This window comes from Hylaeus volcanicus, chromosome 4 (assembly GCF_026283585.1).
Source record: "Hylaeus volcanicus isolate JK05 chromosome 4, UHH_iyHylVolc1.0_haploid, whole genome shotgun sequence".
Lineage (NCBI taxonomy): Eukaryota > Metazoa > Arthropoda > Insecta > Hymenoptera > Colletidae > Hylaeus > Hylaeus volcanicus.
Window position 1 is genome coordinate 24,623,070 of NC_071979.1, and position 15,366 is coordinate 24,638,435.

General features: G+C 47.0%; 1 protein-coding gene across 1 annotated transcript in view; it reads right to left on the bottom strand.

Annotated features, from left to right (window-relative positions):
- The window catches only part of LOC128875743 (headcase protein), a 160,104-nt gene that overhangs the window by 127,330 nt on the left and 17,408 nt on the right, over positions 1 to 15,366 (bottom strand). The window contains exon 2 of the mRNA XM_054121603.1: positions 6,324 to 6,420. Coding sequence (XP_053977578.1) covers positions 6,324 to 6,420 — 97 coding nt within the window. The remainder of the gene's footprint in view (positions 1 to 6,323; positions 6,421 to 15,366) is intronic.

Genomic DNA, 15,366 nt, shown 5'->3' on the forward strand with positions numbered 1-15,366 from the left:
AAACTGATAGTTCTATTATTCCGGATCACGACGCTACTATATGTATCTTTGTATCGAAGCCGACTGGGGCCGCGGTGCGATCAAAGCAGAACGGCGGCTTACAATGTTTATTTGAGACGTGGCCGACGTGCATCCGCCAGTTAATCGAGGAATCACATCCGAACCATTCTTCGGTTACTATAAATTAAGTGTCGCGTATCGTCTACACCCATTCCTCGTTTATATTCCGATTGAAATTTTGCCCCTTCTCTGGTTCGCCGTTTCGATAAGAGTATCGAGTGGGAAAATAATTGGAGCCGCGTAAACGCTTCGAATGCAGAGCATGCATTCCAAGAGAAGTAAGTTAAGACGTTTATCTTCGTCGAGGAACAATATTTACCCAACGGAACAGATAAAGATCCACGCGGTAACAAACCATCGATCCAACGTCGCTCTTAACCTCCTTTGTTCTCGATTCTGTTCTCGAGATTGAACGAGTACTCTTCCCTTACCGTTGACTGTTTAGAATTTAATAAATAAATAAATTGTACTTAAAAAATCTTTCGTTCGATAGGATTCGCCAACAGATAACAATTCCGTCCTCCAAAGCAAATCGCTCTTGTTGGATTCCCGTCGAAACAGCCGTGTCTAAATATTTATACGCGCTGGAAACAGCTTCTGAAAGCTACAAAACGCGAAGAGCGTCACGCGACAGCCAGGAGGATCCAAATTACCGCGTAGCGCCGAGGTTTAACGAGTTCGGCGCACTTGCAGGATAGCGATCGGACGACAGCCTCAAACAAACACGAACCAGACCTCCGGGGCCACACCCCAATCTATAAGCACACCGAACGAACGCCACGACTAACTGCACCCTGGCACGCCACTTTCCCATTTCCATCGCTCCTCCGAGTCCGATTTATTGTTAGATCTAACTACCCCGTTTAAAGATCACCCGTCGGGTGGCGTGTCGCGTCCAGGGAACGCAGCGATCCGCTCGGAATCGCAATATCTCCTTCTTAACGCGACTTCGGCGAGCTTAGCCCTACCTTTTGTCCGTCTGGACGCTCTGGAATCGCGGCTATAACCGTCGCTGGCGCAGGTGCACCGACACCCACGTTGCTCGAATATAAATCAATCGTCGAGGAAGTCTACGGGACCAGCCCTGCGAACCGTGGAAAAGATAGCCGCGGAGAATGTTTAATCTAATATTGGATCCACGGTATGCTGGTGCAAAAATAAACGCCACTTGTTTTTTATCGTTCCGCAGCTCGTTGCGGGCGTCGGAAGAGCCGCGGGAGTTCGCTAATTTTATTTGTGTACGGTTGCTTCGGTAAGCGGCATAAAAAATTCTACATTTTTTTCCCACGGAGAAACTATTCGACTTACAATAAAAGCAACGAAATCGAAGGACGTGTTTACGATCGATACCCGAACCACGGTGCCTGGGATCCCCGTGCTCGAGGCATGTCTCGCATAAACAAGAGGTACGGAGCGCGGAGAGAGTAATAATAACCTCCGATCATACTTCAACGAATTGTACGCGGGAGAGATGTGTCTAGGGTGAGGGACGATTTCCAGGGACGAGAATGCGAAGAGCTCTCCCTCGATTCCCGCCAGGACACGGCTCTTCGTGCACCGTTAGAGAGGGAACGACGGAACAGAGCCCGGGCACCATGATTTCCAATTCACGCCAGCAATCCCCGGTTTTAAAAGCGACGTAAACGCGAGAGGAGGGTGAGCGCTGCATATCAGTATTCGACGCGCAAAAGGCAACCTTGCATTCTGCGATTCGTAACGCGCAGAAAGGGCTGGCCAACCCCTCCACGCAGGAGAGGATTGCGGATTGATAGAGCGAAGGGGGTTCGCCATCGAACGCCACCACCGAGGAGATTATTCGAAACCGAAGGGCAGTGTCGGGGAACCTTGAGGCTGGGTGGGCTTAACGAGATTCTGAATGCACAAAAAAGGTCCTGAGAAGGTTGGCCAGTCCTTGAATGTCGATCGATGACGAGCACGTATTCGCTGGGCAGGTAAACGGTTGATCCTTAAACGGAGACGACGATAGAACGAATGTAGTTAGAATTCTGTGCGAGGAAGAAAAATAAGACATTTAACGGTGATTCGGTGTTATACGTTCACGAAGAGCCTAACGAGGTTGAAAGTTATACACCAGACATGTATCTAGACGGATCGCTTATCTTTATCCTTGTAAGGATAACGAGAGCAATTCCCTAACCACAGTTGCACGTGAAAGGGGCTTCAGACGTTCAATCTCGTCTACCTGAGGCTTTCCAAGGCAGTTCCAAAACTCCCACTTTCGAATGCTTCGCAGCGATCGAGTTGCTCGACTTGCTCATGGTTAGCCATAGGGTTGTTACTCGTCACGTTGCCATGGGAGGGCTCCCGAGCAGAATTTCGAGGGTTCGAGTGCGGTTCCTCCCGCGTATGCACGCAAACCGCGTTGGATACTGGCGAAAGGTATTGATCGTCTCCCACTGGTTCCAGTTCCTGTTAGAACCATCGACAGACCCGGGAATCAAGTGCTATTAAGGCGTAGGACTGGCCTCGATCGCAAAAAAAAACAATCGTTCTGCTTTAATTTAATATAAATTATTCTAGATACAATTCAGGGAATGTTCGATAAGAGTCGCAAAGAAGAGTCTTATCACGCCGCGACACTTATTGACCGAAGTATATGAAATTCAGTAGTACCAAGAAGCGTGCAACGACGTCCATCGATCGTTGTACCTCTTCTAGGAAATAAAAATATTGTAAAAAAAAAAAATAAAAAGCGGGGCGTCCAAAACGGCCATAAGAGCTTATCGCACGATCAGCCGTCGCGATGAAATTCTGTCGAGGAATGTGGGTGGATGGTTCGTTTTTATTTTTGCGAGGGCCCCCAAGGGGTGTGTCATAAAACGTGAACCGCCTTTTCACGCGGTGGAAAATCTCTCGTGCGCGATTCGTCTCGCGGTAGGAATGAAAGGAATCCGCGCGCAGCGTACTTATCCCATACGGCTGTAAACCTACGGGTCCGCGCGCATTTGCTCCGTGCCCATTGTTGCTTCTAATAAAGCGTGGCCCTTTTCTGAGTTTGCAAGAGGAATAAATAACGCGAATGCCCTCCTGAACGATGGAAACTAAAAGAAAAAAGTGAGCGAGCGTGAGAGCGACAGAGAGCACAAGGTATTTTTATGGGGGCTACCTTCGTCGAGCCACAGTGCGCATTGAGACGAAAGGTTGCGCAAAAGAGCCAGATGTAAAAAGAGCAACCCTGCCCTTCCCACCGTTCGCCCTATTTTATAAAATACGCAACGCAGCCACGACGCGTACATTGCGCGCTGGAGTATTCGGCTTTAAAATTCGAGGAACGTTGCGGAAAATTAAAGAATCCATTTTTTTTCCTTACGATCTTTTTTTAGATACTTTCAGCACTAAATAAATATGTGAGAAGGGAAGTTATACTTAAATAGTTGTGTTGAGCAACAATTTTTTTTGTCTTTGATGGAGTTCACTATTTCGAAGTTTGTAATACTCTCATTATATAAATACTCCACCGTGCATCATAGGAATATTCCAAGCTCGTTCTCGACGCGGGAACGTCAGACCGTACTGGTTGCAAATTAACCCCTTCGCTGGCGATGTTTTTTCGGCGCCGTCACCCCCCCCCCCACCCCACCCCCGTCCCCCCAGAGGACCGGGCAGGTCCTGCCAAGCAGAGTATAATGGGGTGACTACGTTATGGTTGCTCGTTTCGAAGCACCGCCACTTACCAAACTCCGAAGGGGAACTCGGACCTCTATTTTGCTAGTCATCCTTTTCTTCGTCCGCTCGTACGAGCTCCCAAAACAGCGGGTAATTTGGTGTTCGAGAGACTGACGCATATGGGCAGAGTTTCTCAAAATCGTTGGTGAAAATTAATATTTTCACTTCTGAGGTAAATTGTCGAAACACGAACAGATTTTTACAATGTGTCACAAACATTATATCTACTGTTGTTTATAGATTAATACTGTCTCGCTATTCTGACCATGACTTTGTGAAAATTTATCTACACGAGACGCTTCGCGAGCGAGGGTACAGACAGTCACTTTTGCTCACCATAAATTACCCATGGTTCTACGGTTATCAAATCAATTTTGTCACGCGCGTTGATATTAATTTCACCACCCCTCCCGACCTTGCCACGTGGAATATAATCGCGCACGTTATTGGGCAAATTTACACCGTACACGTAAACCGCGTCGTTGAATCAATTTGTAATCCATCAATTTCCTGTGGTCGATCGCATTGTGTCCGCACTCCCGTTAATGAAAACAAGGGGCGATTAACGTGCGTTCAAGAACATTGGAAAACACCAATTCACGTTTTAAAATTGATACGTTACTAAAAGCGTTTCGAAATGAGTGCTACGCTAAAAATAGATGAGGAAAGTGGAATAAAATTGTTTTGCCTGTGGCTTCATCCTCAAAGAAATCTATTTTAAAATCTATTACAACTTCACAGAAGTGTCAGTATTCGCCATCTTTACTTAGTCTCTACAAATATTGACGACGGCAGAATATTATCTACTTGTTGTTGATTTGACTAGGTAGAACCAATTAAAACTGACGATACGTTATCAGCGACGATATTTGCTGACGTCAAGGACAAGTAGAAACAACGGACGATCACCTCAGCGAAACCATATCTAATTGCAACCGCCTTAACACGAGTCCACGTGTATAATATATTGCGCTTGTTTAGACTATTATTATTGTAGAAAAACAAAATAAAGCCCCTTTGTCATCGCGAGCCGCCACACGTGTCGCTATCGGGTCGTCCTTTGAAGACGCCGCGTTCTAGGAACGAGCGTTTCGGCGACACCCTCTCAAAAAGCCAAGTTTCTGGTCAGGCCTTCGCGGAAGTTCAAAGGGGGAGAGCGCGACGAACTGTTACACATCGTTCCTATTTATTCGTGGAATCCATTCTCGACAAAGGAACCTCTTTCGATTGTCTTCGAAGGCGAATCGATAGAAATAGAATTGCTCAGAAAGGTTAAAAGCTGTACATGTAACATTCGAGTCCCATGAAATGGTGGCGTAGAGACTGTAAATCGTCGAGATGAAAAAAACATCAAAAGAATTCCGAGCAGTTTCGCGGGTAGCGCGAGGCATATTGCGTCGTATCTCGTCCTGTATCCCTTCCTCGACATCGATCGACCTACCGCAATGCGTGTACGCATACTCGGTGCGGGGGTGGAGGATCAAAACGTTGCGTCAGGCTCTCGACTCCTTCGAAAATATTATTCGGGTGTATACGCCGGACGCGTTGCTCGGTACTGCGGTTTAATAACAAACACGTATTGCGTCGCGTGACCGAGCACCCAGGGGAGGGTGTAAATGCACGCGAGAACGCAGGGGGTTGCTATTGATTTTCCCCCCTTCGTATTTGGGGTAGGACGACAGTGTTACGACGCAGTTCAGCAAAGCGACACTGGAGTCCTGGGAGATCCCCGTAAGGCAAAGATGAGCAACATTTTGGTAAAGTAACAAATAAAGAAGCATTTCGCGATGGATGATTAAAGATTGACCCGTTGATCCGAGTGAAAATAATAAATTGCTATCGGTAAGTTAGTTTGCCTCCGAGGGGCAGAGTGATCTCTGCCCTGTCTACACGCACACGCAAAGAAAGGAAGGGGCCACCCACTCGCGTGAGAGATTATTTCGGTGAGGTCATGGTGGAGATACGTGACGCACATGGATCCCCGTATCTGGATCAAGGACGATGGTTAAGGGCTCGAGACCAGCAGTAAACAAAATCATGGCCGTCGCGAGACGAAAACCATTTCCAACCTAGGCTTTTATTATCACTGTTGAGCGTGTTAGGGTCGACGGGACGGCGCAGTTCGTAGAAGAGACGAGAATGCATCTTTTCACTCCGAATTCAGTGAAGTAACGAAACTAGCCACCAATCTGGCCTTGCTCCCAATTAACCGAGTCATCGTCAAATGCTGCTAAAAGTATTAATTATATTCATGACGTTGTAAATATCAATAGAGAAACTCGTACGCGAGCAAAGCTGGAACATACTAGAGCGATTTGTGGAGGTAGAGAGAAAACTGCGGATAGGAATTTCCCAAGGAAGATTTAAAGCGGGAAGGATCGCGCTCTACGTCTTGACCTTGCTCTATCGCGTACCTTCCGCTTTAAGGAAGCGTACAGTTCGCTTCTTCGCTTTCCTGCCGCTCTAGCGGGGTTACTGTTTCAAACTTTCCCCGACCGCCATGCGCACGCTGTTCCCTCGGCTGACTTTTCAAACGCGGAATCGCGTGAGCAGAAACGTATCAGTTGATCGCTTACCTTAATGTGATAGGAGTTCAGCTTGGTGCGCGGCAGACTGTTGAAGGCGCTGAAGTCCAGGCGACGCGAGAAGATACCGTTTGCGCCGCAGCTTTGCCTGCGAAAAAAAAGAATTCAATAAAATTGTTATCTACTCGTGTACGGTAATTTTATAAGGGAATCTAGGCTGAGAAAACCAGGGTGAACAATTTTTGTCGACAAACCAACTGGAAATTCCGACAATAAAATTTCCACTACAGTTTATCGACGATAATACAGAACAAACAAGATACGAGCAATAAATAGAGGAAGAAGTTGAACCTCCTCAACGGGGACTACTATCTTCCGATGATATCGCTTGTATTTTTAGTGCAAACGTAGCAAACATATTTTTTCAAAAAGTCTCCCCATAATGGTCCCTTCCCGTCTCAAAACGATGGGTTTAAAAATCTTGTATGGAAAAAATCGGGGTTCCTCGGCGTTTTTCTCGCAAACATATAATAATTCCAGTCTTCCCTCGCTTGATCACCCTTCGTGTCATCGTGTAAGTCGAGGGTCGCGTTTAGGATTCCAGCTCTGTTGCTTGTCAAGAGAAAAAGGTCTACGCGTCGTGGAATATGAACCCTCCGCGAAAGGCAAGCAGAATTTACCCCGGAAGAACGTTCTACCCTCGAGTCGGTGGCGCATCGTGCCTTCGCGAGGCGCGAGACAAACTAAGAACCGTATTCAAACTCAATCTCGTCCCATCGAGACGCCTAACGCAAACAAATCGCGGAACATTAGTGGAATGTCAAACTCTTCTAAAGACGTGACACTTGTTTAAATTAAGCTTCATATACTACACTAGAACAGTAAAAAGAACCTCTGAAATATTTATTTCCAACAAATCTTGGTCCATAGTATAACGACTCGTTGCCTTCGTGGAAACACCAAAGTTCCGAGAGAGAACTTTCGCGAAACAGTCAACAGTCAAGAGCGGAATGTATCCAGAGACGTGAATTTGCAAGCTCGAAATGGCTCCGACCGATAATTTCTGTAACATCTGCAGAAACGTCGACGGCTACGTGGCCACGAATAGAAGTATCGAAGTTTCACACACGGTCGACCCTGACGTCTGATTCTACCGAGTCTGCGACCGACGTCGAACTCGATAACAGATACACCTCCGATGGTTCGACTAAATTCGAGCGGAATGGATTTCGCCGTCCAAGTTCAGTCGCTCCGGAATGGAAATCGACGGGGAGAAACTCTGCAATCGGTCCGTTTATATTCAATGCCTCGACCCGTGAACGATCAGGTAATTTTCGGAACTTCCAGTCGCCCTGACGTCGCTCGATAGTAGTCTCGGTGCCTCGACTCGGCATCGTAACCGATCTAGGCCTGCAGAAAACTCGGATGTTTCGAGTTGCTCGCGAGCCGAGTCTAGCCGAGACCCAGTTTTCGATCCGAGTCGAGTACTCGGAAGAAACGAGCAGCTCGAAGGAACCGAGTAGCCAGTAATACTCGGCTCGCCTTTTCTCTAGTTCTAAACTGATCGGGCCCTAAAAATGTTGCATAGTATATGGTCACGTGCAGTGGAAAAACACGGTCTGTATTTTCAGCTCCAGCACAACAAGCAAAGGTCGACACGGTGGAAAGGAAGTTACGTCAGCGCCAGGAAGACAACAAGCCAAAGCAGCTACACGGTGAGGCAGTGTCAGGAGGCGGACTAACCAATGCCCGTTCATCGCGGTTTGGAAAGTGGGGAAGGACTGATGACCTTAACCTTGGCCTCTACCCGTGCGAGACCGTGCTTTATCGCCGTCCGTATTGGTGACTTTTGGCAATGTCAACCAGAGGTCACGAATATATTGCGCACCATCGTCGCATGCGACGCGCGCGCTTCTCGAGGTAAGCGACGATGCACGGTTGCATTATGCAACGCGATCCGCGGTATTCTCGGTGCGTTGACCGAATTCCGCGCGGATGGAAACGCGAAATGCTTCTTTTGGTATACAAGTGGATCTGCGCGTGTCACTCGAACCTGTTACGCTGGCGAGTGTGGTGGATCAATTCGAATTATTTAAGATGGGCGAATGTTTTTTATTCTCTTCGGCCAATTAGAGCGACGACATGCGTAACGTTGCCATGTTTATCGATACAATACAAGGGCTACCTTTCTAGAGGAAGCCGTCAAGAAAATGATGAATACTTTCTTGGACTATTATTACCTGAAGACAACGAAAAGACACTGTTCGAATTTTCATGTTAACATCATTATCTCTGAACATCACTGACGATTCGAAATTAATTCGGAGCAACTAATTACAGCATCGGAGTGGAACGATGCTGAAAATAAGGTGCAAAAGCGATCAATTTGCATAATTGCGCTCGAAAACCCGATGTTTACGTTCGATTGCGAAAGGCAGAGAGTACAAATACGGACACCGGTCGTCGTAATTAATTTACAACGACACCGAGAGCCCGCACTCGCGCGCCTCGTGTAGTTATCTTCAATCACCGGCATTTACACGTCGCCTCTCGCGATGACTAACGCCGGTTGCGCAAGGTATCGACGGGAGGCGAGGGAATCAATAGAGTCATTATTTCGACGGGAATCACGGCGTCGCGTGTCCGTCCCCACGAAACGCGCCAACGAACGCTATCTTCTCGTCCACGCGATTCCTGAAAGTCACCGCTGCAACCAAAACTCTTCGTTTTGTAACATTTTACTTCACGAACACGTTTCGACTCTACAGTTCCGATTCTGTCGAGTGCAAAGAAATCACCGATCAGATTGCAATTTTAATTCTACTTTTACGTTCGTAAAATCTAATTCCCGCGGCTCCTTGGAGCATAATTCATGGAAAAGGGGGCCTCCGTCCTAAGAAATTGCCGAGCCATTAAGCCGACTACGATATACGCGTCGACGAGGGAAAAAGGACCGTTTCGCGGTTCAATTTATTATATATTCCGGTCTTGAACCGGTTTCTAAGCCACCCGGTCGCTAACATTATCGTGGAAACTCGATCAGTATGGCAGCAGTGCGTTTCGATCGGCAACGAAATTATTATCTAACCTTGATACGTCGACGGCCTACCGAAAAGGAAACTGCCTCTTTATCTGGGGTTTACAGTGTCCACAGGTCGTCGAAAATAAGATACGAGAGAGTACTATCCCATAAAGGGTTAGTTCTACATTCGAGTCTAATAGCACACTAAAAATGCTTCGCCGTCCTAAGAATTTTACCTGTTCCTACTACACCTTCGTTAATTTTTAACTAAGCGCCGAGTCGAGTAGCGCTACGAGGAACGCCAGCCGCGTCTCGTGGAACCGTCCGATTAAAAGGCTGCAAGTTCAGGACGGTAAATTACGAAAGAGACACTGCTCGATAAAGACAGATAAGGCACGAACTGTGACGATGCACGCAATGTCACGCAACGCGATACGTCCCCGCGTATACGCAAAGGGTTCGCCGTGTCCCATGGCATACACAGGTGGACGTAGACATTGCCCGGCGTCATTCATGCCGGCGCGCAACAAATCTACGATTACGAAAGACTTCCTAGAAATATAAACCGAGCGGCGGACCGATATGCGCCAGGCGTATCGCGCGGTCGTGTCGGGTTGCGAGAACCGATTCGATGGCGAATATCCGCATAATATACGGCTCGGGTTTCGCTGCAGAAATATCGATCGAAGGGTTTAGGAGAGTTGGTCAAAATTGGAGAGGGTGGAGATAAGGACAGGCTCATAGTTGTTGTAAATATAAATTAATCGGGACGCCGTATAGGAAAAAAACCTTTCAAACGACGTACTTTTATAACTGACTTTATTTCTCTCTCGTTCTGTATTCTTCCGCAATCTTTTACAATCTTTCGAATTCTTCTGCCGTTGCTCGGCATTTCGCCTGTTTATAAACACTCTCTCCCTCTCTCTCTCATTCGCACTCGTCTCATTCGCTCAACTTCACATTCATACATTGCGCGACTAAATTAAACAGTCTACATAGTTCAAAACTGAGAAACGTCCGCTTGCGAACATACCGGTTTGTGCAATGACTTAATTTGAAGTGCCTTGTGCCGAATATCGTTAAAGCGATCGATCAGAACTTAGCTGAACTTAAACTACCCTCCATAGTCAAAATCGAAAGATAAGGAATCGCAATGAAAATGGTGATCCTGTCCTCTTGCGTTGAATCCAGGCAGATTAACAATTTTGCGATAATGGATAACGAATTGCCGCAATCCACAAAGCACTCCCAAGGAAACAGGAACGTACTCGAACGAAGGTCGCGCACGCGTCTCGCAAAGTGATTTGCGAACCCGGTGCGCTGCCGCAAGGACGCGTGCGTTACACACATCCGGGCTGCAGCATGTTAGCTTTTCAAGGCCAAGCGGGCCCATCCTTGGAATTTTAATCAGTCCATTTGCCTATCGCTCCCGGGCTTTGTGGGGTGTCTCGTGTATTCGGTAACCAGCCATCCAAAATTCGACCCACCGCAGCTTCGCATTGCGCTCCTCCAAATATACATTGTACACCTTGAATGTATTAATTCGCGGATGTTATAAATAATTATAAATAGTCGAGGAATGCTTTCTTTTTGTAAGAGAAAATAAGAACCACTGCTCTACTCTCGGGACGCGTTCTTTCTTCCATCTCTTTTTAGAGACGCAGAAGAAACGAGGGCCTGCGTAAACAAGCGGTTTATCGACTATAAATACACGGATCGAGTATGTACGCAGGTGTCACGCGTGCTACCCACGAGTTCTCGGTCGCGTGTGTTCTCGACGTCGATCTCCGTCGCGTCGACCGATTTCACGCTTGTAAACATCCGGTGTCGCGACCCGTTTTGTGCTCATTCCTGCGTAAATTTTCGGCCGTTATACATTTTACACCTTGAATAAAAACGGCTTATCCCAAAGAAGTAGCAATTCTTTGTTTGGTACGAAGAGCTCGAGGAACGACCTGAAAGCCAAACTCGAAACGTGGAAATAATTTACGTTCTGGTAATTATACGATGAATTCTGACGGCGATGAGAATTAAATTTGTTAGATTTCTCGCGGGACATTAGCGGCACAGTGTTGCTAATGGCTAAGAATCACTGGAGGAGAAAGTTGCGCGTAACGCGCGCACACACACACCACACGCAGCTGACGCATTAACGACGATGTTTTTCGCCGGAGGTATTTTTGCGCAGTTAGGCGATAAGTCTCTTGACTCGGATGCCCTTCCGTTTCTGTCCTCAATGACGACCCCGCTATTTGCTCTCCAGGCCACCTATATATCGAGAGATCGTGAAAAAAACAAGCTGCTCGCTCCCGCTGGGCGTGTCGCGGCGTATCTGTGACGCAACGCTGATGCACAAAAGAGAGAAATCACTCTGGCACGCAAGATAATGGCTGCATCGCGTTAGAAACGAGCTGCGTGCAGCAGATAACGCAAACGATCATTGCTGGACGGGGATAATCCTCATATGTGGGGATATTTTCAGCACTGATCGGCTAATTCTTCTCAACAGAGTAGTTATCTCGGTAATTGAAATATTAAGGAAAAACAGTCCTCGCAAATTAATCAAAATGATCGTGTGCATCATCGATTCCGTTTTTCTTCAATTGTCTGTATGGTATCATAGACTTTTAACGCGCTTGCTTTTGGTCTCCGATATTAAATAAACAAAGACGGTAGATACGATCCATTATGTAAGCCTTTATTTGCATTTCGACTCGAGTCACCTTCGGATCCGTAAATATCTAAACGAAGATTAACGATAACGCAAGAACAAAAATAATCCGAGGGTGACTCCGATGTTCCGAATCGAATCGCAATTAAACGCCCGCATGATGATGCCTTGCCGTCTTTGTTTATATATGTATACCATCCGTCGAGTGAATTTCATAACAAATATCGACCGCTTTGTGCGCACCGTTCGATCGTGACTCACTAAGCTGCGTCATTATCTCGACGCGAGATTGGTTGCGGTAACGAGAGAGAATCGGCTCGGTGTCTAGATGTCCTTGAACAGCCAGGATGAGCCTCTGCTGTACGATTCGCTCCACGAATTACTTAGGAAGGACGTGAGGATCCTACCAAGGAGGAAGCCACCGTCAGGTGCCCAGCTGTCCGCTGCAATTTCCACGAGCACCGGTGGTGCCCTTCGTGTGGGAAGAGAAGGCAACTACTCGCAGTGGGCTCGAATTCTCCTAAAGAAGCTCGCAGGTGTTCGCTAATGAGTCGAGCGACGATAATGAAAAGCTGGCTCTCAGAAGGAACTCGGACACAATGGCCGTGTCTGGTTCGTTCCGAGGTGTCGCCAGAATATTTTCACGTGCTGACGTTTCTCAACAGATCTTGAACCGTGGAGCCTGGAACCGTGCGACTTTTCGTTCTTCCTCGCCTATTCAGGTGTTTAAGAGGCGAAGCAGGACCCTTGCTAAAACGGAGAAAGAAAGATAGGGAGATATTCCTACATCTCGAGTTAAATACTATACTCTTGCAATTTGAATTCCAATTTTTATATGCCTATCTCTATCGTCCATCTAATATTCCTCGCGTCTAACGTTCCAGGACTTGCTCGTCCAGCGAACGAATCCAGAGAGGTGAAAGATCAGGATTTTAATTTGCAACGTATGCACGGTCAGCTCAAGACGCGCGTTTGAGCATCGCTTTCGAATCGCGAAAGGAATCGAGGAATCTTGCAAACAAAGATCGCAGGGGTATTGGGGGGACCGGTTCTTCCGGTTAGTTTGAGGTTTCCTATTAATAGGAGGCTGGAGTATGCGGAATGGCCAAGAGTCGAGGCACCAGAAAAAAGCAACTTTCGCGAATGACGAAGAGACATTGGCCGCGGGGTACGCGGATACTGTGGATTGCTGGACAAGGTCCTATACCGCGATCCAGCTTTAATTGTATGCTAATTCCCTCGGCCCGATCTGGGCCCAGATCAGCTAATTAAGCGAACGCCACTCCGGGATAAATACGTTTCGACGAGTTGATTTCATTTTTGAATCGCTTTAGCAACGAGACGATGCAAAAACGATTCCCACGTCGGGTCAATAAAAATCTGCATAATATTAGTTGGGTGAATTTTAAAAAACATAATTTGATATGTTTTCACTGGGGTGCACAAGTTGTTTTTTTAAATTTTGTGAGATGGTTCATCGTTACTTCTTTACCTCTCTACCTGGGGTAAAGGACATCAAGTAAATTCAAAAAATAATAGTAACAGGAATGAAGGAGCAGAGATGAAAACTAGAGCGAAGGTGCTAAGCACACGAGCGTCGAGTAACACGATCCTTCGAGGACATGGGAATAGAAAAAACACACCGCGAGACACCTTCCACCCCCGAAGAAGAACCTGTCTTTCCACGAAGTGAACGGATTACGCGGAACAACTTACTCGAAAGCGATCAGGTGCGAAGGATGTTAAGCAGCTAGGGAAACTCTAGAGAGGCGTCGAACTTTGAGTTTGCTCTACGAGAGGACAGCTGCCTCGCCGCATCCCGCAAAACTTCGGTGTAATCCTGTGCTCCGTTCCCCGAAAGATTCGTCCTAAGCCTCGGAACACGTTCATCGTGTATGTACACAAACCCGTCCAAGACCCTTCTCGTCGTCGAATTATCGAAGCAAAGTATCGATGTACCGGGGGTGTTCGACCGAAAAAGATGGAGGAGGCAACCGAGAAAAGAATGGTTTTGGGTATTCACGGTGCATGTAGGTTAATTCCAATTTTTATAGGTTGGAAGGGGTGTCATTCTATAATGACTACCATAGCAGTATGCATACTAAAGCATTCCAAAAAAAATGTTACATTTCTATACAAGCATTTGAATAGAATTACTATAAAAAAATTATGAGATTTCTCATACTGGCATTAAAAAATTCTATCCCAGTAAGTCTAACATTCAACCTTTTTGGGGGTCACACCGACAACCCTACCTTTCATTCGATTTGACCGTACCCTTCGAAGGCATTCTTCTGGTACACTTTGGGGGTGTCGAGCACTCGATGTAACGCGTGTCCGTAAACACAGTGTCCTTTCCACGAGTATTTCGTCAAGTCCTGGCCAGGCCCTTTGTCGGTGCCTGGCTTTGACACTGTCGCCCGATGTCGTCCACGGTTCAGCTCAAAAGCGTGCGATTTTACGTGTGTCAGATTCAGGAATCGCCCCTGCGAAAGGGGGACACGCGACCTGGAAGGAGGTGTCGTCGGTGAATTGTCGCTGGCTTTGTGAAACTCGAGTGACTCGTCACCGATGCCACGGAACATGCACGAGAAATCGAGGGTGCAAAGCAAACCCGAGCTTGCGCCCGGGATAATCGCAACGCAACGTTTGTATTTCCCTCGGGAGACTACGCCCCGTTTTCTCGATACCGCGGGCAAATATCCCGGAGGAGAGAACAGGCTCGATGGGAAAACACAAGTATTTTCGGGGAATATAATAGCGAGTTTACAAATAATTATCCGGCAGACCCCTCGGTTGCTTGTTCCCACCCTCCGGAACTTCCCCTATCCGTTCTCAAAATATTTATATCCGCGAATATTGCGTGCCATCGTTCCATATAAATATAGAGTAAATGGGAACAGAGGGAAAGAGATGTAATCTATCTAGATGTAATTCATATACATAGAGATATAAATAGGGATAGATATTTTTCTAAGGTTTTTCGTCGATAGGTTCGATATCTTTGAGCCTAAATACGTACCTTCGGAATACAATCACGTTTGGAGTCGAAAATATTGCATCGATAATCCTTGGACCGAAAACAAGATGCTACTCGATATTAATCTGAAATGTCATCGATAGCGGGCCAGTTCTAGCAAAACCTGTCCGAAAAGCGGTTTTTGCTCGCGCAGAATCCGAACGCTGCCCAACAAGATCGAGGAGAGGGTGTTACATGGACGAAACTGGTTTCTAAAACGCGTTCGGCCGAACCAAAGGCTGGGAAGCTGCCGCGAGGGACATCGTCCAGGGTCTCGCAGGATACCGCGTCCCAGGATCCTGGCCGAAGGACGAATCCTTCCCAATAAGCCGAAGTGGAATTAACGGATAAAGAGCTCCTTTCCGGGGACACGTACGGCTCG